The 26253-nt window shown below is 38.1% G+C and overlaps 1 protein-coding gene across 2 annotated transcripts in view; it reads left to right on the top strand.

Moving 5' to 3' along the window:
- Window positions 1–18446, top strand: part of trim67 (tripartite motif containing 67) — a 38563-nt gene extending 20117 nt beyond the window's left edge. The window contains exons 4-11 of one of the 2 annotated variants that reach the window (XM_084091075.1): window positions 2288–2398; window positions 6662–6815; window positions 7469–7537; window positions 7749–7909; window positions 9177–9315; window positions 10428–10731; window positions 16667–16829; window positions 18082–18446. In XM_084091075.1, the coding sequence (XP_083947201.1) occupies window positions 2288–2398; window positions 6662–6815; window positions 7469–7537; window positions 7749–7909; window positions 9177–9315; window positions 10428–10731; window positions 16667–16829; window positions 18082–18126 (1146 nt within the window). In that variant the 3' untranslated portion in view covers window positions 18127–18446. The remainder of the gene's footprint in view (window positions 1–2287; window positions 2399–6661; window positions 6816–7468; window positions 7538–7748; window positions 7910–9176; window positions 9316–10427; window positions 10732–16666; window positions 16830–18081) is intronic. The other variant, XM_084091076.1, reaches the window with a different exon arrangement.
- The last annotated feature ends 7807 nt before the right edge of the window (window positions 18447–26253 follow it).

Below are 26253 nucleotides of genomic sequence, written 5' to 3'. Positions count from 1 at the left end.
TGTAAATTATCGTTAATAAAATCACTACTTACCGCTTGCGGGAATATAACGTTAGTTGAAATTGCCCCCTTCGTCAGTATGAGACGCCGAGAGAAGCCTGGCTGCTTGATATTGTTCCAGGTTAGAAAAACAGTCCGTGGTGAAATGGGCAGAGCAACTAACAACTTCGAATTAAACTGTAGCGGTATCCGATTATAGATAGATTATAGATAGATCTGCCATTTTCCCTATAATCCTCGCTTGTTTCTTCACCTGCGGAACTTCTGATGATTCGGCTGCGCAGTTCCGCCTGGCACTGAGCATGGGCTGGCATATGCAAATTTTTAGATGCGTACATATTAATGATCCCGACTGTTGCGTCACAGTCGGTGTTATGTGGAGATTCGCCTGTTTATCAGGGGTGTTTTTCAAAAACGAGATTTAAATAAGAAAGAGAAAACTATGGTGTTTGAGACTCACTGTATGTCATGTCCATGTACTGAACTCTTGTTATTTAACTATGCCAGGATAAATTCAATTTCACATTCTAGGGCACCTTTAAAATTGGTTAATGCTGGTTATGTCAGTTATAATTATACAGCCATTCGTCTCATTCCAGATAACGCTTGACAAGTGAATCATTAAATAATTATGCATTATAATTAATGTAATATTAATAAAGAATGATTTGATCAGATTATCTGCACAATTAGATATGGATGGATAAATTAATGTTTGATAAATGAAATCAAACATTCAGTTCTTTGTATTTCAAAAACAAATATTAATAGAATACATGCAGTATTATTCATCATAGCTTATTATTTCAGTATTTAAAAAGAATTAACGTTTAATACTACATTAAAACGGATGACTATATTTACACGCATGGCCTTATATGGTTAGTTCACTTACAAATTAAACTTCTGTCATCATTTCCCCTCATGTCGTTCCAAACCTGATTGACTTTATTTATTCTATGGACTATACAAATATATATTTTGAGGAATGTCTTGTGCTGTTTTTTTTTTCTCTTTAAGTGCCTTATATCTTTTATACTGTACAACACACACACACACACACACACACTTTTTATAGTGTATATACACACATATTATAGTTTAGTCTAAGATTTTGTGTTATCACACTCTCATATTAACATGTGTAAGGTTTTTCTTATGTCTGTATTAACATGCATTATATAACGTTTATTTTAGTGCAATGCCTTGCTCCATTAAAAGTGCATTATTATAAAATTATTTTCTGTTGAAATGATTTTCTGTGATAATCTATTGAGTTTAAGGCCGTGTGTCCACCAAAGCGTTTTTCCACGCGGCTGGCATGTTTTTTCAGTTGTTTTCAATGGGAACGCCGCGTTTTTTAAATGCCATGAGCGTAACGAGGCGCTAAGCGTTTTTTTCAGTTTTTTACAGGTCGCCAAGAGTTGAAGAATGTTCAACTTTGGGTAAAACGCAGTGCTCATCACTGTCACTTTTTACCTAGCCGTCCAATCACAGTGGAGGAGGGGCGGGACAAATACCACACCGACCAACTGTCACAACATTCTTTCTGTACAACGACATCAACCAGCAGAGCTAACCAAACAAAATGAATGAAAAATAATTTTTTAGTATGAAACAAATTATCTGCGAACTCAGTTACAAGTAAACTGTGCTGCGGATATTCTGTATCATAGCAACGAAGCGTCTCAACTGAAAAAACACTGCGCTGCCAAAACGCTCTCAAGCGCCCACAGCCAGGCGTTTTCAGCAGAGCGTCTAGCGTTTTCAGCTGGCTCAAAACGCTGTGGTGGACACACGGCCTAACTTGTATTGAACCCGGAACATTCCCTTAATTGGCTGAGACTGAAGATCTTTGACAACCATACAAATCTTGGACCATATGCGTAAACATAGCCTCTTAAGAACTAGTCTGTCCAACTAGCAATTAGTTAAGGCTAATCAGTCTTTGTTGTCAGATTCAAATTGACCAATAGACCAATCTACCTTTTTGTGTAACTGACTTTAAAAAAATTATGACCAGTATTGAATTTTTTTTTACGACTAACTTGTCTAGTTTTAGCAGTTTATGCAACCAGCCACTGGTCTTGGAACTCTCTGACAGTAGATGTACTTTATGTGAGTTTGTGTGATGCAGATATTGGTTATGTGACTCCATATCTCTTTTGTAGCATCTATCTGATGTGACACTCACCACTATGAGCTTGTCTCGTGAGAATGTCTCTTATGCTGCTGCTCAGGCTCAGTATGTGTGTGATGAGAATTTAACCATGGCCTTTCTATTTCAGACTGTAAAGGATCAGATAACTCACTGCACCATGAAGCTCCGGCAGACCACGGGAATGATGGAATTCTGTCTGGAGGTTATTAAAGAGAATGACCCCAGTGGATTCCTACAGGTACAGAAAAAGCTGAAACACAAGGTCAAAGGTCAAAAATCTAAATTAATAATAATGATGATGATGATGAACTAACATACAGTAGGTGTGTTACTGGCCAGTTTTAATCTACTTACATCAAATGCAAAACACATTTCTATGGACGTATTGGATTTTTTCATTGACGCACCAAAATGTCTAAATTTCAGTGTTTTCGACCATCAGTATACTGCATTATATTCATGTTGCGCAATGTTGTTAACTCCGTTTCATCAGCACCCCTGATGTTGTATGTTTACGAATCTGCACATAGAATTAGGGGTGTGACGGTTAGTATATAACCTTGAGACCGACGGTTATAGTTGAACACCGTCATTAGAACTCTATAACCGCCAAAACCGTGTTATTAAAATATTTTTTACAAACATTTTTTATCATAGAGAATGTTTAAATACTAATTAAAAACAATTGTTAACAGTCTGTGTTATTAATGGTTTACGTCGTTTCCAACTGTATTGATTCTTTGCCAAGTAGCCTACCCCCTGATCGACCACCAATCATTTGAGATAGAAATAAAAGCTATGATATAGTGATGTGCCATCATTATGAGATTTATTAAACAAATGAAAAACATTTGCAATAATAAACATTAGCAATGAACATTTGCAATCGGGAGACATGGTTTTTACCACTTAATGAAGTTTTGTTTTGTAAATCGTCAGACATGATTTTTACCACTTCATTAAGTTTTGCTTTGTAGAAAGCCTTTCTTTAAAGCGAATTTCATTTTGTACAAATTGTATCTTAATTTTAATAAATGTTTCATCAACCAATTGCATGTATTTAATAAATAAAAAGCAAATAGGAGACAATATAATAACCGTGACATGGAGGCTCCGATGCGCCGCGTTCACTTGCATTGTGAAGTTGAACTAGAGCGCATCTCATCGTAAATGAATGAAACTCAGCGTAGGCCTATGCCTCATACATCAGCAGTAAATATCTTTGCTGCATCCTTTCTAGAACAGACAAGGGCTTTCTTGCGGCTCGCATCAGCAGAGCATTGCATCGTCCATAGACCGCAAAACAATCAGCGGATGGCGGGCGGGTGCGGCTTTGAAATCTGGTCAAAAAACGTTGGTGCGGATGATGAGTTTTGTGATGCGGTTGCGGATGAACTAATACCCCATTCTCGTATCTCTATTGATAACAACATTGAACACTACACAAATATTAATTTTATTCAAACTAAGTTGTCTTATAACAGACGAACGTCGCAACCCCCCCAACCCCCCCAACCGACTGTGTTTACTAGTATACTCACAGAGAAAATTGTCATTTTTGACAATTTTCTGTGAATATGCCCATTCAAACGCAAGATGTGAAAGAGAGCTCCTTTCAATATAGTGAGACGTGGATTTCTGGGTGCACGCTTCAGATGTTTAAACTTACCACACAGCGCGCAAACAGCATGTTGATGTTCTCACAACCTTGCATTGTTAGAATTCATAAAAATGTTACCGGCCAATAATATACTCACCAACACCTATTTTTAGTTGCATTTGGCGCTTGGCAGATGTTAATTTTCGGCCCTGGTTACAATGATGATAGTAAGCTTAATCGCATACATTTGATTGAAGTATTGTTCACATGAGGTAAAGTTTAATCGTAATATTGCCTAAATCTCATTATAATCGCATTATAAGGGTTCATGTAAAATCGTCATTGTGACAGGAGTACTGGTACCATACCTAATTTCTGTCTATGCTAATTCAAAAGTTTTAATGAAACTCAGTACAATTTAAGATGTAAACTTGTAATTGTGAGCTTACATCCCACAATTCAGAATTTTTTCCTCAGAATTGTGAGTTATAAATGAAGAATTGTGAGATAAAAAGTTGCAATTTTTTTATTCCATAGCGGAAGCAAGCTTTCATAGGTATCTGATGGTTTCCTCTGAAAGTGTTTGCCTGCTGTTTAGACTGGCCCTCAGCAATTAAACTCTTTCAATAATTGATATTTCATTGCAGCGAGTGTATAATCGAGAGAGAGGACTGCTCCAGAGGAGCAACGCTGCCTCTTTACTGAATTTTTTATGAAGTATCAATTGTTATGTTTGTTTGAGTGCCTTCACAAAGCATGTAATGTGAGTTAGAGATGCTTGTCCAGCAGAGATTTCTGATAAAGAGAGATACAGTTAGCAGACAATACTGTATATTGGTTTGTCTTGATCCCCAAAATACAAAGAGTGAACCCCTGAAACACAGTGCAAAATTTGATGGACTAAATATATTATACTGTAATATATATCTAACACAGTACCAAAATGATTGTTTATTGTGATATTTTTAATTAATAATAATTAAAAAATAATTATTCAATGATTATAATAAATAATACTACAAACAATATAATAAAAATAACAAATTAAAATAAATAATATTCATTTTATTTTTGTTACGAGTATGTGCAGTCAGGAAGACGAGGACACAGAAGAATAAGATTCCAACACGAAGTTTACTAAATATTATCCAAAAGGTAGTGATCCAAACTGGCAAGGGCAAATACACACACATGTAGGTGTAACGTGACCGGACAGGGAACTCAGGATACAGCGTGACTAAAGATAACAAGGAGATAAACTAGACACAGCTGAACCAAACTAACTAATGACAGTAACCATAGAAACTAATGAGTGGTGGGAAATCTGAACAAAGAAGAACAAACTGAAAGTCCATGAAAACGAAACTAAACTTAACTGAATGGTGACAATTTTCTAAAGGCTGGCCCACACTAAAAAGATTTTTCAAATATTATCAGAATTTCAAAATGTGAGAGACCACAAACATGACGATAAAAAAAATCATAGATTTAAAGGAACACACCGACTTTTTGGGACTTTAGCTTATTCACCGTATCCCCCAGAGTTAGATAAGTCCATACATACCCTTTTCATCTCCGTGCGTGCTGTACCTCTGTCTGACGCACCCACCGCTAGCCTAGCACAAAGACTGGAGGTAAACGGCTCCAGCTAGCATACTGCTTAGAGCCCTGCACGGGGCAAAAAATCCAGCCCTAACCGAGACCTGGCCCGTGGTGTTCAAGCCCTAATCCGGCCCCAGCCCGAAAACATCTGCTATTTTTCAGCCCGAACCCGACCCGAGACCAACATCAATATCACTTTAAGCTCTCTCTGACGCGCGCTCTCTGATGCACGCTATCTCTGCCAGACGCACGCACACACATACACACACGCTACTAGGTAAAATTTTATTATAGGCCTCAAACATAACTACCACCACCGACAATTATGCCCACAAATATTAATTCAGACTGTCCATTACAGAGAAGCATAAGCATGCAGTAGAGAATATTATATAGCCAAATGTGATCCAGCAGTAAATAAAGATTTACGGCCTACCTTTTTTTTGATGTTAAGGAACTTTACTGAAGAACAACGTTTCAAAGAACTCTTCGCCAACTGGCTAACGTTAAATAATAATAAAAATATAATAAATTTAAAAAAATCCGTTGAGCTGAGTAGGCTCATTCACTGTTTATTCGCGAGTGTTGTGAAGAAAAAGAATAGGCGGAGTGATTTGCTCGCAGCACCTGAGAAGCCCCGTGGTGAGGAGCAGAGAGTTCGCTCAGAGTTCGAGTAAATCACTCTGCAGAAGTAGCAGTGCTTCGCCTTCTGATAATATAGTTCCCAGTATGTATACGGTTAGAAGATGGTTGTGTCTCATGTGACCTTGTTATTCGTACATGCTGTGACTATACAAATCACAACATGTAAATAGGAAAATGTTGGCGTTATTTTGTCACTTATTGGGAACAGTATGCTAGCTGGAGCCGTTTACCTGCAAAATTTGCTGAAAAATAGAAAAAGGTTTGGATGAAGTCGTCTTATGCTTCTGTCTTCCTTCATCTCACTTTCTGATTGGGTATCGTTTCGTTCCACATGACAATCTACAGCGTGTTTATCCTGGGGTTCCCCCCACACAACAGCATTTCTGATCATAAATATTCCACATGTTGAATATTTACCATCGGCCCTGATGTTCTTCTGAGCAGATTCAGTCACTCTTAACACACCTCAACCCACAGAAAAATCTGATAAAATAATCCGTAGAACCATCAAGATAATCGGGACTTTACCTTGGATTGTCGGAAGGGGAGAATTGGGCCCAAAATCAGCCCGATTATCTTGTAGTGTGTGGGTGCCTTAAGACATTACAGTTGATCATTATCATTATCGTTTCTTTTCTTGTTCTCTTCTTTCAGATCTCAGATGCGTTGATAAAGCGTGTTCAGGGCTCTCAGGACCAGTGGGTAAAAGGTGCATTGGAGCCAAAGGTCTGCCCAGAATTTGCCTTGACCGTCAACACAGACCCTCTGATGCAGTCAATTCTCCAGCTGGACTTCACCCAGAATAAAGGTAACATGTGACACGACATCTAACAAATGAGATTTAACATGAGATTTAACGTTCACTGTTTGTGGTCACCAGTGTTTGGGAAATACCATTACAAGCAGTGCACTTTACATGATAAGCAGCACAACTGTTTTCAACATTGATTCAGCATTGCATTGTTATTGCATATCTCACGGTAATGGCCGTTCTGCTTCTAATTAAAAAAAGAAAAAAATATATTGTTTCTTCAGTAGGGATATAAAATAAAATATATATTTGATTAAATGTATGTAGATTTCAATAAAAAAATGATTACAATTATCACAAAGTACTTGTTTATGAGTAGTTTAAAAAATAACATTCCCCAACACTGGTGGTCACTTTTGAAAGGCTAATAATATATTGTTTTATATATTTGTTGCAATGAGATTCTTGTTTTCCATTTAGAATTTGATTCTAGGATGCAAGGACTAGCAAACAAACTCTTAAAAATTGGCAATGATACCAATATATCTTGCGAATTCAAATTCATCATGGTCTCGAAGAATAGTTGGGCTGCTCTTTACACAATCCAAACATGAATTCCATCATTCCCAGTTTCAGAGGCAAATGATCCCCCCAGTTTTACCTCTAGATTCATACATGCAACACCTGCTTTGTCCGATATCATCTTTCAGATGGTCAGGAGGCTGCATCATTGAAACAAATGCATGCAGGTGACCAGAAAGAGGAGGAGAACACAGGAGGTATTTCAGAGTTGCTACAAATGTTCCCCTATAATACTCAACCCCACCCCAAACCACAGCCCCTTGTCCTCCGTATGTTTTTTTAGAGGCACCAGTGACTTTCAGGAAGTGCTCACTCCCATGCATGTCACTCCACATTTACCCGTTTAAACTTTGATGCCTCGGTGGATGATATTCAATGCTTAAATGTGTACTTTGTACTCTCTTTTAGCGGAGACCCCCACAGTGCCTCCCGCACCACTGTTGCAGTTGGAGAAATGCTGCATGCGGAACAACAGTGCCACTTTGGCCTGGAGGATAACTACAGTCCAAGCCCTGCCTGTAGAGGGTTACGTGCTGGAGCTGGATGACGGGAATGGCGGGCCTTACCGGGTACCGGGTCAACATTTTATTTTCACACAGAGATCATTCAACAGTCAGGAAAACAAATCGACCTCTTGGTTATTTTGTACTCTGAATGCTAAATGAATTGGCCAGTCCATCCAGCATTTAATGTCTTGAAGACAGGCAAACAGATTAGACAGAGAACAGGTGTTATTTTTAATGGGAAGATAAAGCTGAGTGTCATCGGCATAGAAATAATACGATAAGTTGTGTTTCTGAATAATATAACCAAGTGGAAGCATATATAAAGCAAAAAGAAGAGGACCTAAAATAGAGCCCTGTGGAACACCAAAGGAGATTTGAGCATGAGATGAGAAACATTTCCCCAGGTTAACAGAAAAAGTTCTATCCTTGAGGTAAGATGCAAACCACTCCAGCACAGAACCCAGCTACATGATCAAGTCTTTGTAAAAGGATGTCATAATCTACTGTGTCAAATGCTGCACTTAAGTCAAGCAGGACTAAAATACAAAAAGAACCAGAATCAAGAGAAAGTACAATATCATTGGTAACCTTCAATAAAGCAGATTCGGTGCTATGAAGTTCTCTAAAACCGGACAGGATTGTGTCAAAAATATTAAAACCACTCAGGACATTGCCTTCCCTGGCCTCAAGAGGCACACTAACAACTGATGCTAGCAGCTACGGTCTTTAGTGTCTTAGCTGGTTGAAGCTGCGAGTATGACCAGTTACATTGGTGCTGTGACCTGGATGAGAGTGAGGTTTAGGGAGTTGAATATAACGGATGTCAGCTAGTAAGAGCTATGCAGATAAACCTCACACGAGCAATCTCACGCTAGCAGCTGTGGTCTTCAACTTCCTTGTTAGCTGCCCACCTCCCATTCTGGTTGATGCTGGTTTGAAACACGTTCAGAATGATGCAAGTACGTCCAATTACATTTGCTTCTGCTAATCAGAGGTATGACCTCAAAGCTAACAGACATGGACTAGAAGCCACAAATGCTAATTGCAAATATTAAAACACATAATCACTGTGCATTTAGATTGTCCATCCTCTTTTCCTATGTAGGATTGAATGATGCCTTTTTGTTTTCTAGGTTTTTTTATGCTTCAATGCTTGCAAAATCATACATTATTTTCTTCTCTTTGAAACATCTACAGCTTATTTTATAATTCATGATAAACCTGCAGCATCGTCTTGTATCTTATCTTAAGCAAGATTCTCCAGATGCTTTCCATTTTTAACTTTACTTCCTGTCTGCCTTTTTTTCTTTGTTTCCTGTCCATGTTCCAGGAGGTATACGTGGGTAAAGAGACAGTCTGTACAGTGGATGGCCTTCATTTCAACAGTTCGTACAACGCTCGAGTCAAAGCGTACAACACTGCTGGAGTGGGAGCGTACAGCAAGGTTGTTGTTCTGAAGACGTCCGATGGTGGGTGTTTTAGTCATCAACTTCACACATCTTCTTTCATTCATCTTTAATAGTGTCTTTGAGAGTTCTTAAAACTTCTTTTCTATTTATGAAACATAGATAAAAAAATTGTGTGTGTGTATTATGCATTCCGTTTCCTAGTGGATCCCTGCTGTGGCTGCTTCTCTTTAATGAGTATCTTAGGGAAACTCCTTTCATCACTCTTTAGCTACTCTACAGAGATCAAACATCTAACTGTAGACATAGAGACTTTAACTTTAACTTCTGGTACATAGAGACTACAAAACTGGTTTTTGAGTTTGTTTCGGTCTTTGAATTAATTTGACTGAGCAGTGTTTCAAAAAGTGCTGATATTTATATCAACGGCACTTGGACTTTTCACTGTTTGTATCACTCCACTTCTGCAGGTTACAGTGTTGAACCAGTAGAGTGACTGTCTTTATGAGGGAGTGAGTGAATCATTCACGCAACTGATTTGTTCAAAAACGCTATCATAATAATTAGTTGTACATATTTTAATCAGCCCAAGACCATTAAAATTCAGACAAAACCCCAGGTATAGTAATTTTGCCAGGACCTGGATGTGAACATGAGTAGGTGTTTGCATGTCTACATAAAGCAATGGTCCCAGAGGAGATGTTTAATTAACACAGAACATGCAAGGATTTTGCTGCCGAAACACATCTAAGAGAGCTTACCAGCTTTAATATTTCATCCCTTTAACTCTTTTAATAATTCATGTGTCACTGAAGGAGTGAAATGTGTAGATACTTTAGATGCGTGTATGATCATCAAATTATGATTACTATACTTACACTCTTTTAAAATTTCACACAATATCAATATCACACATAAAATAACTGTCCTAAAAAATACTGGGCTCTGGAAACAGCAAAAGCCAGTCTTTTATGTCATGAAGAAATAGTTGGATCACAAATTTGGTTCTATTACCTACACTTTATACACTGTCTCCGTAATATCATTAATTATTATCATACAGTAACGGTATATCAATTGCCAGTCGACCACTGTGAGATGCTATTTTGATTGATTTTTTCATTGGTTAACCTCTTATTATCTTATTATATTTTGGTTTTATCTTTCCTCTGCAGTGGCATGGTTCACCTTTGACCCTACGTCAGCTCACAGAGACATTGTCCTGTCCAACGAACACCAGACTGTGACGTGTAACAGTTATGATGATCGCGTGGTGCTTGGGACAGCTGCCTTCTCCAAGGGTGTGCATTACTGGGAACTTAGTGTGGATCGCTATGACAACCACCCCGACCCCGCATTCGGTGTGGCACGGATTAATACGATGAAGGACATGATGCTAGGGAAGGACGATAAGGCCTGGGCCATGTATGTGGACAACAATCGCTCCTGGTTCATGCACAACAACTCCCACACCAACAGGTACGCACCTTAATTTGCTAGTTTTGTGATTGTCACGGTTGCGCCTTGAAAACTTGTACCTCCAAATGTCATGCATTCTAGCATTTGGAAACATAACATGGAAGTAGTATAAACAACACAAAATAAATATAGTGTGAACAATAAACACAAATAACTACATCTGAATTCAAAATGATGAAAAATATCCATGTCTATCACTTATTTATTTAAGGTATCACAACTAAATGTCAAAGTTTTTTAAAGGGATCCTATTATGCATTTTTAACTTTCTGTAGTGGGTAATGTTGCTGTTTGAGCAAAGCACAAAGATCCTCCGAAGAGAGTTATTCTCTATATCAGTGTCACTGTTTCTGAACTCCCTGAAACGCCTCCATTGTAGTCTTGAATTTTCTTCCAGGAACGAACACGTCATTATTCCTCATTTAAATAAGACATATGCAACAAAAGTGGCGAGGCCTTGGGTGCATTTCCCGAAAGAATCACTAGCCAACTATTGTCGCAAGCTATCGTTATCAGCATAATTCAACGAGTCTGTGTTTCCCCAAACATAGTTCCAACGAACATTCGCAAACAGCATCGCAGAGTTGTGTGGTTGGAGTGACAGCTCTCGACCTGTGGTTAGAAGCATAGTTTCTGGTTTGCATGACGTGGACTCAATAAATCTTTATCTTGAGCCAAATAAGCAAGCTGACATTCAGTACAATATCTGTCTTTTATTTAGAATACATACAAATGTAATTTACGTCTTTTAGTTTGTCGAGAGATTTAAAGCACCGTTTTTGAATAGTGCGCATGTGTGGACGTGGATAGTACATAAGAACGAGCCTGTGATTGAATCTGGAAATAAAGCAAAATAACTGAGAAAAATGAGAAATAGTCCTCAGATGCCATGTTTGTAATTTATAGCAAAACATCTAGCATTATTTCGATATCAAACAGATTCATTAAAAGAAGTTATTACTCCACCACATGCGTGACATCATTAACCAACGTAGTTGAATGACCACTTTGCTAGTTGATTTCTTCAATGATACATCGTACTATGGTAGTAAAGCAGCGAGTCACGTCATTGTACGGGAAAAGCACCCCTGGTTGACTTGCGTTAGTAGTGTGTTGAAACTCGTGGTTATGGTAAATGCTGTGACATTTGCGAAACACACTTAAAGTGGTTGACCAATCACACCACACTGGTCCACTCGACCGATCAGAGAATATTGGGCTTTTCAGAAGTAGGGGCTTCATAGAGATGGGAACTAAACAGAGATACTGACAGACTGGGAAAAGACGAGCTGCAACAATGTAATATATGTGAAAAATGTTTCCAAGCATAAAAACCTATTCTAGTAGACCCCAAAAACAAAATGGTACTTCACACATCTTCTTTCATTCACCTTTAATAGTGTCTTTGAGAGTTCTTAAAACTTATTTTCTATTTATGAAACATAAGCCCCTTTCACACAGCGCTTTGAACCTGGGAAATTGCCGGCAAATTGCCAGAGTGCCTTCTTTGTGAACGCAAACACGACCCGGGATTGATGTCGAGTTGGGGACCTAGTAACATTGCCGTGTTCAGTCCCGGAACGCGCGCTGTGTGAACAAAAGCCGTAATAATGGCGTGTCGTAGTGATGACGCTGAAGCCGGGATCGTTCGCCAGCTGTGAAACGGTACGTAATGCGCAAGTTTATGATAAAAAATGCACAAGCGTGGTTTCTCGAAAGAGAAATCACAGCTCATAAGCAAACTTAAGACGCTGCTGAGACATTACAAGTCACATAGATGTCACGTGTCTTTACGGGATTTTTACGGGTTGTGTGTGATATTGTGTTACTCTCTGATTCCGGAAAATCACTGGCAGTGTGAATGAACCAAAATCAAACGAACCCGGGTCACTTTATCCGTGTATTTTCCGGAATCTCTGTGTGAAAGGGGCTATAGATAAAAAAATGTGTGATATAGATAAAAAACACACACACACACACACACACACACACACACACACACACACACACACACACACACACACACACACACACACACACACACAGCTTCCTGTGGATGCTTCTCTTTAATGAGTGTCTTAGGGAAACTCCTTTCATCACTCTTTAGCTACTCTACAGAGATCAAACATCTAACTGTAGACATAGAGACTTTAACTTTAACTTCTGGTACATAGAGACTCCAACTGGTTTTTGAGTTAATTTCTGTCTTTGAATTAATTTGACTGAGCAGTGTTTCAAAAAGTGCTGATATTTATATCAACGGCACTGGGATTTTTCACTGTTTGTATCACTCCACTTCTGCAGGTTACATTGTTGAACCAGTAGAGTGACTGTCTTTATGAGGGAGTGAGTGAATCATTCACACAACTGATTTGTTCAAAAACACTATCATAATTAGTTGTACATATTTTAATCAGCCCAAGACCATTAGAATTTAGTGAAAAACATAGTATGGTTTCAACACCATTCGCTAAAGACTTGCTTTTTCACTCACTGATCTCTTTATATAGGTTGCAGATATATTATATAATAATATTAGTAGTATTAGTATAATAGGTCAGTGTTTCCACCATGTTTCAATTCAACAAGTCTCTTCCAATGCCACAACTCAGCAACTCTTCACATCTTGTGGAACATTATAACCATTGTTTCAGTTCCAGAACATAACGCTTAATTGAAACATGTGGTGCATGTAAACGTGGTGTATGTCACACTTATGCTGATGCAGTGCCCTCAGGTGAGTATCAAGGACGGACTGACTATAACACTTGAATACTAATGCAACCATTTAAAATTCTGTTTCTGTGTCTGGATACTGAGGTGACTGAGAGGACACGCTAACAGTACTGCTGACGTTACACTTAATCCCTGAAATCTGTGCCTTTTGTATGTTAACCCACTTAATGTAGCCTGAAGCCAAACTTGTACTTCTTGTACTACTGTACTTCTTTGTCAGTCTTGGATCCATGCATCTCCTTTCATATTATCCATTTTTAATAATATTTTATATATTCCCCTATGCACATTTTTCTTTTATTCTTTTGTCCCTCCATCACCCAGGGACTCTAAGCAGGTAAAGCATTCAAGTGAAAGTAGTTTATAGTCCCTCCAGTACAGCTAGTAATAGTTGTAGTTCTCTTATCAGCTCTGTGATGGTTGTTAGATGAGAGAATGTTCCAGAAACACAGTGCTCCTGTTTGCAGTAATATGCTTTTATGGTGATCCGCACTAAACACAGGTGGAAGCCGGGACGAAAATCAGATCACTGGCCCTGACTCCACCTGGCATTAAGATGCGTTTTCGAGAATCTGATCACAAGTGGTCAACCGAGAATATTACCTTTTCCACCTGCTATTAACATGCGTTTCAAATGCATCTCCTGTGACCGATTGTGTTCAGATTTCATTGAGACATTCCCCTTTTGTTTGGCAACACTGAAAAAAGGCCTATGGGAAAATCCTATTGGGTTTTTGTCGAGGGAACCAGTGTGATGCGAACTGCTGGTTGGCCTACAAAGTGACATCATACCTGCACCTCTCTATAACGTTAACTATGAAGTTTTAATAATCGTTTTAATTTAAAAGTTCGAGCATTTAGAACAGCAGACGTCAAAACTGCATTGTCTGTTCATAACAGAACATTATTGCTGTTGTGGACACTAATATAGTTATTGTTACAGTTATTTTTTATAGTTGTCCTCCTTGGTGTGAACGGGCCTTTAATGCGATTCGCAACCGAGCAGGAAAGGAGGGCAGATGCAAATTTTGACCATGATCCATTTTTCTTTTTCTTACAATGCGTCCCAGAGCAAACACATTATAGATATTCGGGATGCATTCAGGACGGATAGCGTTTCTAATAAAAATGTGTTTTTGACTACCTCCTTATGTGGTTTCAGTAATCTGATCACAAAATGTTTAGAACCTGTTTCCACATATATTTAGTGCTGACCACTTGTAATTGGACCACGAAAAACAGAACTTAATACAAGGTGGAATCAGGTCCACTGAAGCCTCATACATTGGGTGTTAAAAATGCATGCGATCACATCGCATTTGTAGTATAAACGCTCAACCGTCCCAGACTGTAATAAAGCACCGCCAACTCATCTAACACACGTTAGCAAACAAATGTTATTATGGGATGTGTTGTGAGGGAGCAAACCAGGAGCAAGCAGGTGATTCAAATTTCTCTGCATTATAACAAGAACACACAGATTACTGTCATTATCGTTGCTTCCCTCCTTATCCTTTTTATTTAATTAATTTCCTGCTCACTTATTAGACGCTTAACATGGGTTAAGCATTTCATTCATGAGTGTTTGTGTTCCACACTTGCCGCTCACAAGAAAGTTATGCAGTTTATGACGAAATAAGAGGGGAGTGTCTTGAAGAACTCCGAACACAAGACGTCACAGGAGATGCATTTGAAATCCATGTTAGAACAAATCTGTCATCATTTACTCTCCATTATGTTTCATACCCTTAAGTTTTCCATTCATCTTAGAAACACAAATGAAGACATTTTTAATATTCTCTCATCATTTTTTGTACATCCAACATTTTGTACATCCACACAACCAAAAATTTAAAGCTTCAAAAAGGTCATAAAGACATCGTAAATATGAAATGAGCAGTTCAATCCAAGCGATCAAAAAGGTCACTTCATATGATGAACAGATTTAATTTAGACTTTTATTCACATATATAAACGTTGATCAATGCACATCAAAATGGTGAAAAGAAGCTCAACTGTGCCTGCTTGTCACGTGAGAATAAACCTCATTGGTTCTTGCGCATCAAGCATGCTTGAGCTTCCGTTCACCATATTTGATGTATGAAATCTTCATTAGTGTTCTAAAGATGAACAAATGTCTTATGGATTTGGAAGAGCATGAGGGCAAGAAAATGACAGAATTAAAAAATTTTGGGTGAACCAACCCTATAACACCAGATGGAACCATGGCCAGTGTTTAGAAATACATGATATGTACTGTAAAACTTCCTCAACATGTTTCTTCTTTTAAAACTTTTGAACCACTGGATTCACCACTCTTTAAATATAAGTAGGTGATATTAAAATTAGCTCTGCTGTGTTTCGGAAGTACATTCAGACTGGAGTGGAGCCACAGCAGTTCCCCCTCCCTGGGTTTATGTGCTCTGCTCCAGCTCCACTACAAATTTTCCTTTGCCTGCATTCTTTGCCTTTTGATCTTGGATCAAAAGAAAACTCAAAAGGCTCTGACTTTTTCAAAATCCTGCTACTTGTTCCAAGCAAAATAACACAATTCTGCTCCCCACTTTGTATCGCACACTAGAGATGCGCGGATGGGCTATTATTTCAACCGCATCACAAAACTCATCATCCGTCCGCCATCCATCCGCACCAACATTTTTGACCAATTTTCAAAACCGCACCCGCCCACCATCCGCTGATTGGGCGATGCAAGGCGCTGCTGATGACAGCCGCGAGACTTTCATTTGATTGGTTCAACCGCCCGCCACCCGCCCGAATTTAATTACAATATTATTTTTCGTCACGTCATCCGCCCGGTCCGCGGTTTATCCGCGGAGTCCGTGGCTGTAACCGCCAACCGCGCATCTCTATCGCACACATACTCATGGTTCAGAACAACACAAACAGAGACAAGCGGAGTGATGCCAACAGTGAAACATTCCAGTGCTGTTCTACTAAACATCAGAACTGCAATCAGATTAGAAGAAGTTGTATAATATTGTATAGAACAAAAGTAAGTTGTTGAAATAAGTGGAAACTAGATCACATGCAATTAGTATCATGCCAGTTTTGGTGTAAATATTTAAAGATTTTTTTTTTCTCTATGATACAGCTGTGTTTAGATTTGAATACTTCTGCGATATATTGTGTCACTGATTACCTTCTTTTGTCTCCTTCCTCTTCTGTCTGATTCTTGCAGGGCTGAGGGTGGCATCTCAAAGGGTTCGACTGTGGGAATCCTGTTAGACCTTACAAAACACACACTGACCTTCTTCATCAATAAACAGCAGCACGGACCAATGGCTTTCGAGAATCTGGAGGGTGTGTTCATGCCCGCCGTTAGCCTCAACCGCAACGTCCAGGTGAGCAGCAGATCCACACTGACCTTTAACCTTTATCCCACTCAGTGATTGGTAGCATTGGAAATCGAGAACTGTTTCTTATTCTTCATCATTCTCATGCCGTTTAGGTTTCTTGACTAAACTCTGGATCCTTTTGGTTTGTTTTGTTGTAATAAAAGGTACTTTAAGGGTGTTTTCACACTTGGGATGTTTGGTTCGATTAAAATGAACCGTGGTGTGATTGCTCTGTTAGTCCGGCTCACTTGATTAAGTGTGAACACCATCTGAACCCTGGTGAACACCAGACAAGCAGATTCAGCAGATGCTGAAAAGATGGAAAAGATGAAAATGCATAACGGAGCAAAGACATGTAAACAAACCAAAAACGGGACATGAGGGGCTTTCACACTGGAGGAATAGTTCCTAGAACTATTGTCAGAAGTACCCGGATTTTGGCGTGTTCGCACCGCAAGAACTGGGAACTATTTTAGTTCTAGGAACTCCTTTTGGAGGAACTAATTGAGCTCCTACTTCAGAGTAGAGTCTAGCCCAGCACTATAGGAACTACCAGTGACGTTAGAGTACGCTGATTGGCCGAACGCACGCGAAACACCAGCACCCGCCATCTTTGTAAACACATAGATTATAGCCTATATATTTACTACAGAAACTAACTCTATGAATCTGGAAAACAGTGATAGATGGGCCTCTTAACCTTTACGCTGAGGAGAAAATCCAACGCAACTTTGAGGGGTCCAAGCGAAACATGATTATGTATTTCTGCTCAGCTAGCAACACTGGACATCAACTACACGGCATACGCTAATACCTTTTCATATACTGTCTACTTTCTAGTAGCGGCTCACGTCACTTCAGATTTCCTACTGGTGGTGCGAATGCAACCAGGAAAATGTTCCTAGGGGAACATTTAGTTCCGTTGTGAAATATGCTTAATAAAAGCCGACCAATCAGGTTGTGAACATGCTATCTCATAACCCTACCTAGGTTCAGTGTTAAAATGGCAATGCCCATGTGAACGAAGCGGACCAGGACTAAATATATATATATATATATTTTTTTTTGGTCCGGACCAAACGAACCAAGTGAACCAAACTGCAAGTGTAAACATACCCTAAATCCTTACTCAAAAGTACTAAGAATTGTTAATGGATGGAACTATAATCTTTTAAGGTGAATCATAAATCAGAATCATTCCTCATGATTCCCATCCCTAGTGATCAGCATTAATGATTGAAATGTGTATTTTTCACAGGTGACTCTGATCACAGGTCTGGAAGTCCCAAAGAGCATCATGTGATCATCTTTGACCAATGAGAACGAGCCAGATCTTTCTTATCAAACAAATCAGTGCTCTCATTCTGCACTAACATATAAAAGCTGATAAAACTTTGAGGGGAAAAATTATGTTTTGGAATATTTGAGCTTAGTTAATATTGTTTTCCCTTATGGTCATCTGGGTGATTTGCATTTCAGTGTTTACAAATCATTACCATGTTTACAGAAAAACAAACCACTGGATATCCCCACGGGGGCCGAAGCTGGAGTTGAACCCCAAAGCACTTTGAAGTAGAGTTCAGTCTCTTTTTCATACCTCCAATGAAAATTTAGCACAGTTCCAAAAATGTAATGTGATTAAAAAAATTCAAACATATCAAGCATTTGATATGTTAGCAACGGAGTAAAGCAACCGTAATCAGACAACTGCGAGACTAAAAGTGAATTTGAAATAATTTCAGGTTAATTTCACATGCTACACGAATCTCAGGTTTACTCACCTTTAATATGCTGTGTGATCACAGCACAGACTTCAAAAGGCCTCAACAAATTCATCACTCAGACGGTACCGTAAATCTGGGTTGCTAGGATTGAAAAAGTCCCAGTCAAGCCAAAGGCCCTGCGTCAGAGAGTGACGTGACTAGAGTAAGTTTACAATCTCTTTACTTCAACAAATTCCAATCCTTATATTTGATGCAGATCTTTCTTGTATAATAAGAAATAGATAGTCGTATGGAGGATAGAGTGATTTGGGTGGTTTTTAGGGCGTTGCTATGCAGTTGCGGTGTGTTCTGAATGGCTTAAACCGGGTTGTTTTAAAGTTTCTAATGTGTTCTGTGTAGTTGCTTGGAGGTTACTTAGTTTTCACCTCATGGACTACAAAATAGCACACTTGCTGAATTAGCTGCACAACTTGAGGTATTCATGATCGTAGCACAAACTGTGGGATGAGTTACATGCTGGTGTAATACTTTTCGAATGCACAGTTGTGATACTTGTCAGCGCTAACACACACACACACACACACACAATTTCTGGTTTACCGAAATGAAATAATAGCTGCCATTAGAGATGGATTGTACCCTCACCACCAAGTAGATTTGGTCTTGGTGTTTCATATGAGCCACAGTTGTGAATATTTAGCCAGAATCTCAACTCTCCTTACACTGTGACACACGTGTTCCTCAAGAGTCTTAAAATGAGATGAAGTGTGTGTTTTTTCTCCTATGCCAGCTTAATATGCTGAGGCAACTGTAAGTAAGCCATTTTAGCCTAGTCAAGACAAGTCAATATAGCCTTTAAACAATACAGATTGTTTCAAAGCAGCTTTACAGAGATAACAGGAAAATAATGCAAAAAAGTTTGTTTTCAGAAGAAAATAGCGTCACAGTCCAGTAAGTTCAGTGATGTTTCATTTTTGTTTAAAAAAAAGTTTAGTTCATTTATATATATATATATATATATATATATATATATATATAGCCGCTCTGGAGTAAACCGTGATGTCATCGTCCAGCTCAGTTCAGTTCTTGTATAATAGTGTCAATGCAGGCAGATCAATATTATAACATTGCCTAGGTTGATTCAGAGAAAAGTGTAAACACTGTGCCTCTGTGGGACTTTCAAAACATTGCGTGGGGTTCGTTTGATCTAGCCTTAGCAACAAAGACTCAACCAATGGTGATAGTTTGGGGCGGGGCTATCTGTATTTCCGACCAACAAGAGAAGAGTGCTCGAGAAACCCTTTTGAAAACAGTCACTATTTTTGTAAATGGAGAGGTGCAGGTATGAAGTCACTTTGTTGGCCAATCAGCAGTTCGCATCACACTGGTTCCCTTGACAAAAGCGCAATAGGATTTTCCTATAGGCTTTTGGATTATCGCTAAAAACAAGCTCTGTGATCAACAAAAGTTCATGATACTTGCATGTTTTGTCCATCAAGATAATGAACACAACTTTTATGAATTTTGAAGACTAAATGCAGTCGCCAGAAGTAAAAAGCTAAAGGTAGGCTATACGTTTGAGTTAGAATAGTTTATAAGAGCACAATTATAAATATAACGGTGCTGTAAAGTTTACCTGTTCGGCGTGATGACGTTTAATCTCGACAGCCTGTGTAGTCACGTTTAGACACTGGTTAGCAACCGCCTTTTTCAAGACATGTAACAGCTTTAAAAAAAAATCATGAGTTGGGTAATACTGATGTATTTTATGTCGCAGAATAAAACGTGAAAGTGTCTTGAGCTTGTGTTCACCACAGGCCTTATTTCAACCATTTAACCACGACGATGGAACCGGAAGTGCTAAAATGCTAACTCACTTCTGTGTTTTGGCCTACAAATTGATGTCATACCTGCATCACTCAGTTATTTTAGTTACACTAGTAGTGACGTGGAAATTACGGTACACACTTTGACATTAAATAAATGACAGACTCAAGATTCATACACCTCAGTAACATGTAAATGAGCACCTCATGGTTCAATTTATCAGCATCATTTCCACGCTGCACCCTTTAACGGTTTCTGTGCTTTTTTTTAGACAATGCCAGAATAGCAAGTCATACCACGTTGTCGGGAGAGATGATTGCATTTGCATGTTGTATAGGCTGTAAATATGGTCAAAGCAGTGAAGCGCGCATGAGTTACGTATTCATTATATTGAATTTGTATTGCACAGTGATGACACGGATAAAACAGAAATACAGTATAGATGCAGAGTTGCAGTCTGCCCCCTAGTGTTTGTTGTGTGGAATTATTTTCTGATAATGTAGCCTTGATTTAAACCTCCATGAAGCCACTTAACTACATACAGTTCTCATAAATCTGGTGCATGTCACAATAAACGCTATGATGAAGAGCCACTTATGGACCTCACAATAGGAGATACAAGCCTATGTTCAGCTTATACAGTACCTCTGTTCAAATTATAATGGTTTCAGGGAGAAATGAGAGATGAATGGAAAGATATTATATTTATGTTTATTATCCTGTCCAGATATTAATTTGCCGGATTATGGGAGCAGATAATGACCCATTGGAGATGTAAAGCATGGGATGTTGTTGATATTCATAACACATTTCTATGAAGTTTAATTAATGTAAATAGCTTGTTCCGATGCTTTTATCGGGGGTGAGTATTTTGCTGTCAGGAGCACCAAAATAAAAATAGGGTACGCAAAAAAAAAACAAAAAAACAGTAAAATGTGAAAAGCTACGCTTAAAGGAATGTTCCGGGTTCAGTCAAGGCTGTTGTCTGGTTGTGTTGTCCCATGTCTGGGAATGTTGTCCCGAGTCATTTGCATCTTTACAGTACTAAGTGTATGTCAGTTTAATACAAGTTAAGCTTTATCAACATTTAAAGCATATGGTGTTTTACTAATTAAAAAATAAATAAATCAAAAACAGTAGTTATAGTAATGCATCTTTAAAGGAAGCACAAGGCCAGTCAATATTTTAAAATACACGTTGTCTATAGTCACAAGACTGAAATATTAAACATATAGACCTGAGTAAGTTGAGTCCGAGTCAAAAACAAGACCAGAAGAGGGTCTAGTCCGAGTCGAGACCGAATCCAAATGATCCATGAAAATATGCATTTGGACTCGGACTCCATTGACCTCCATTGTGGAGTAATTGGCAAGTTTAAATTATTATCTGTTGTAATTGCCATATATGTGCCACATGCATCTTGCTCAGTCCCGTGACTTTTCGCCTCATCCACCAGCAAGGCAAAGTAAGAGATGAACCTGAACCTCGAACATTCCTTTAAATCCTATTTATACTGATTGTGTGGGAGACACCTTCCAAAACTGCTGTCTGTCCAAGAGAATCTATCTTGCCGAATTAGCTTTTTTTACAATGTAATTTAAAATTTTACAATTTCTTTGTATTAAAGTATATTTAAAGGTTTATGTCAATATAGATAATAGAATCACTGGCCACGTACTGAATATGAAAGAAAGCGCACTCCTGAAAGTTTGCTGAGACAGGAATGACCCTGACATGAGAACTTGAGTGCACACTGTATATGTATGATAATAAAGCAACTGTACAGGAATGGAGAATTAATGTGTAAAGTGAAATACTGTATGGATATGACCCTAAGAATCCTGGGAGGAGGGATGTGTACTATAAGGATGGTTGACAAATTCAGTTAGGCAAGAGTTACTTTGTGAATTATGTTTACTTATTTAACCAATATCCCTACTGACCTGAAATATCCAGATCTCAGACAGGAATAGTGTCCCCTACTTTTCCCAATTTGAATATTCAGTAGGCTGAGAAAGTTAACCTCGTGCTGTGCCTCATTCACACAAATCTGCCAAAATTAGCGACGTTTCTTGGGAATGTGGTGTGCTTTCACCCAGGCTGGAAACCGACAAACTGCATCCTCATATGCAGGTGTTTCTTCAACAATGGCGACTTTTTGCCTTGTAAACTTTTAGAAAATAAACTCTCATAAATTGTCCCAATTAACAATGTCCAACAGTGCATCTTGCTAAGGCTAATTTGATAGCTAGCTACCATTTTATGTATCCTAAATACACACAGTTAATTGAAGATAATATTTTCATACTTTTTTTTGCATTATTGCTCCAAAAACGCACAATAACAATCTTTTTCTTGAAAAATAAATTATTTGATGTTTATATTTTTAATTAAAAATAAAGATTGAAAGTCTGTGTCTTTGACAAAGGTAAAACAATACAATATATGTATAAATGGCATTGTAAAAGTATGGATATGGTTTTAATTTGACCTAACATAAAAAGTGGCCAAAGTTGAAGAAACTCCCATCAACAGAAAGCACAGATGAATTCCATTGGATTTTTCCAAAATAGAGGAATCCCATCTCTTTATGATTATTTTGAAAACGCACAAAATGAAATGGTCTTGGGGTGTTTGTTATACAGGCGAATGCTTAATATGAGTGTGACCATCATCAGAAAACGTCCTGTATCCATGAATTAACAGAAAATCTGTCACTGTATCAAGCGTTTAAGGATTTATTTTTATATATACAGCATATTGCTTGTGTGGATGTACATTAGTCTGGTGTTTGGCCCTCAGCTTATCTCATTGTGAAGAGTTTGAAAAGGAAAGACAAGCTATTTCCCTAATGCATCTTTCCACTGATCCTCAGACACAGGCCACACACATGAACACAGCCCTGGTGTTGTGTGACGACATCACCATCATCCTAAACGAAAACTAATGTGTGGGTGTGTGTGAGTCTGAGTCTTTGCTGCTCTTCTTCTGTGTGTGATCTTGAGCTCTCGTTTCCTCTTACTAATGTGATATTTTGTACGTCTTTGTGGTTTGTATATCAAATACATTGTATATGACATTCTTTTCTTACTACTTAGTGTGGAAGAAAAACAGCGTCTTTCCCTTTTAATAAACAATAAAACTGTGATGACAGATCCACGTGTCTTTATTCAGAGTCTCTCATCTGGGATTTTGTTTCTTTTTCACGTGACTTAAAACTGTTTTACAGCCGTCAGGTCATGTTTTTGCCACACAGATGGATTAAACTCCAAAAATCAGTGTTTCAGCATTATTTATTATTAATAAAACTACACTTTTACACTTCCCTATGATGCTAGGCTGTTGAGGGTGACTGCAAAGGTGTTTAACTCTTTCCCCGCCAAAGTTTTTTTTAAAAGTTGCCAGCCACCGCCAGAATTTTTGATAATTTTCACAAAAGTTTCATGGCCCCCTTAATATTTTGTTGTAGTAATATCTAAACATGCAACATATCAAAAGAAATAACAGACCCTCTGCTTTTAAAACCTGTTTTATTCTAGCTTCATGCATTCTTTTTTTATCAACACTTGAATGTGGGTAAGTGTCATAAAAAAGGCAACATTTTGAGCAAAACGCTGAGAAAAACACGTTTTTGTCGAGGACTACATCTAGATCGGAATGCATAGCTGATATAAAAAATTGGATGACTCGTAATTTCCTACTTCTAAATTCTGAAAAAACAGATTCTAATTATTGGACAAAAAACTTCCTCACGTAATAATCTAGAATACTGTCTAACACTGCTCTGTTAAGTCTTTGTCGTCGGTTAGGAACCTGGGTGTGCTCTTTGATACCAATCTTTCATTTGAAAGTCACGTGTCTAGTATCTGTAAAACTGCATTTTTCCATCTTAAAAATATATCTAAATTACGCCATATGCTCTCATTGACAAATGCGGAACAATTAGTTCATGCGTTCATGACCTCAAGGCTAGATTATTGTAATGCTCTACTGGGTGGTTGCCCTGCACGCTTAATAAACAAACTACAGCTGGTTCAAAACGCAGCAGCTCCAGTTCTTACCAGAACCAGGAAGTATGACCATATTAGCCCAGTTCTGTCAAAACTGCATTGGCTCCCTATTAAACATCGCATCAATTTTAAAATATTGCTGATTACTTACAAAGCACTAAATGGTTTAGCTCCACAGTACTTGAGTGAGCTCTTAACGCATTATAGTCCTTCACGTCTATTGCGATCTCAAAATTCCGGCCAGTTGATAATACCTAGAATATCAAAATCGACTGCTGCCGGTAGATCCTTTTCCTATTTAGCACCAAAACTTTGGAAGTCTTCCTACCATTGTCCGGGAAGCAGACACACTCTGTCAGTTCAAAGCTAGATTAAAGACACATCTCTTTGACCTAGCATTCACATAGAATATTATAGACTTCTATAATTCAATGTTAGGCTGCATAGATTAGGTCAGCTGGAACCAGGAACACTTCCCATAAATCCTGATGTACTCGTTACATCATAAGAAGAATGGCATCTACGCTAATTTTAGTGTCTTTGTTTATCCCGAGGTTTTCCCGCAGCCTGCATCCAGGCCGTATCCAGATCTGACGAAGGACCTTCGCCTGGACCCGATGACAACGCAGTGTTGAAGTGCCAACTAGTCTCTCCCTATGGAGGGTCCCTTTACTACTCTACAGATAAAGCGTCGTCGGGAAAACTCAATTCGCGTACCTACCCCGAATTGATAAAATAAAATTCTGTATCAAAAATTATAATAATTATATATAAAAAATTATATATAATTTAATAACAAATGATCTGGAACCATTCTGGGAACCAAAATCTGAAGGAAAAAAACAGAAAAAGGTTGATGAAGGTTTCTGGTTCCCAGAATGCTTTGCATTAGGTTGTTATTTTATAGTTTTATTCTGTAAAGATAAAGACTTGTTAATGTTTAATGTTCATTTAACTTTGAACAAACTGTTGCCAGTAAATAACATAAATTTAAATCTACAGTAAGTTACTGGCAAACAGCTGCATAACTACAGCACATTTTTTACAGTGTAGGTATACCAAAAAAATTAAGGAAATGTATATTTATAAATACATATTTGAATAATATAGTAAATATTTTATTAGTCCTACTGTATTAATTTTGTCCTTGATCCCATGGTTTTCTCGTCTAACATTCTCGTTTTTACAGATGAATATGAATAAAATGTAATTTTAAGACACTTTATCTTACTATAAAAGTAATTTTGAGTTAATGAATTAATGCTTTAAAAAAAACCTCAATTTTTACACAGAAATATGTTGAGGCAGATGTTTTTGTTTATCAATTTTAAAGTCTAGATCGTATTTGGAAATATTTGGTTCCAATGGGTGGAGCTACCATGAATATTCACGAAACCATAGCGTGGGCGGGGCGACAAATACAAGCGAGTGGAACAGAAATTATTAGCGTGAGCGTCTCAGATGTCAGATCGTGTTTTGTCCTAAACTACTCCTAACTGTTCGTTTCTCACTAATGACTGAGATTAAGCTTTTTAAATGTCTATTATTGCATGTTTAAATAAATATTTACAAATATATTTTTGTGTTTTTATTCTGTCTCTCAAAGTTGTCTGTAGGCTATTATTGAAATAACGTTAGCTTTTATATTATAGGATGATAGCTCAAGACAACATAGGCTACTTGGAGTTGCATGCTGTTGCATGCTTTGAATGTTGCTTTACACTCAACTGAAAATCTTTTTGATACACAATCAAAGGTTAAAGAGTTAACATGTTGCCAAGGTATTCTGGATGGTTTGGGTCTATAGATTGGTTCACATCCCAAAAATTGTCTAATCATGTAGAAATGTAAAAGTACACCTCAAAAAGC

This window comes from Abramis brama, assembly GCF_963993115.1.
Source record: "Abramis brama genome assembly, chromosome: 18".
Lineage (NCBI taxonomy): Eukaryota > Metazoa > Chordata > Actinopteri > Cypriniformes > Leuciscidae > Abramis > Abramis brama.
Note: the sequence above shows the minus strand (reverse complement) of the source record. Positions and strands in the feature narration are given on the sequence as shown.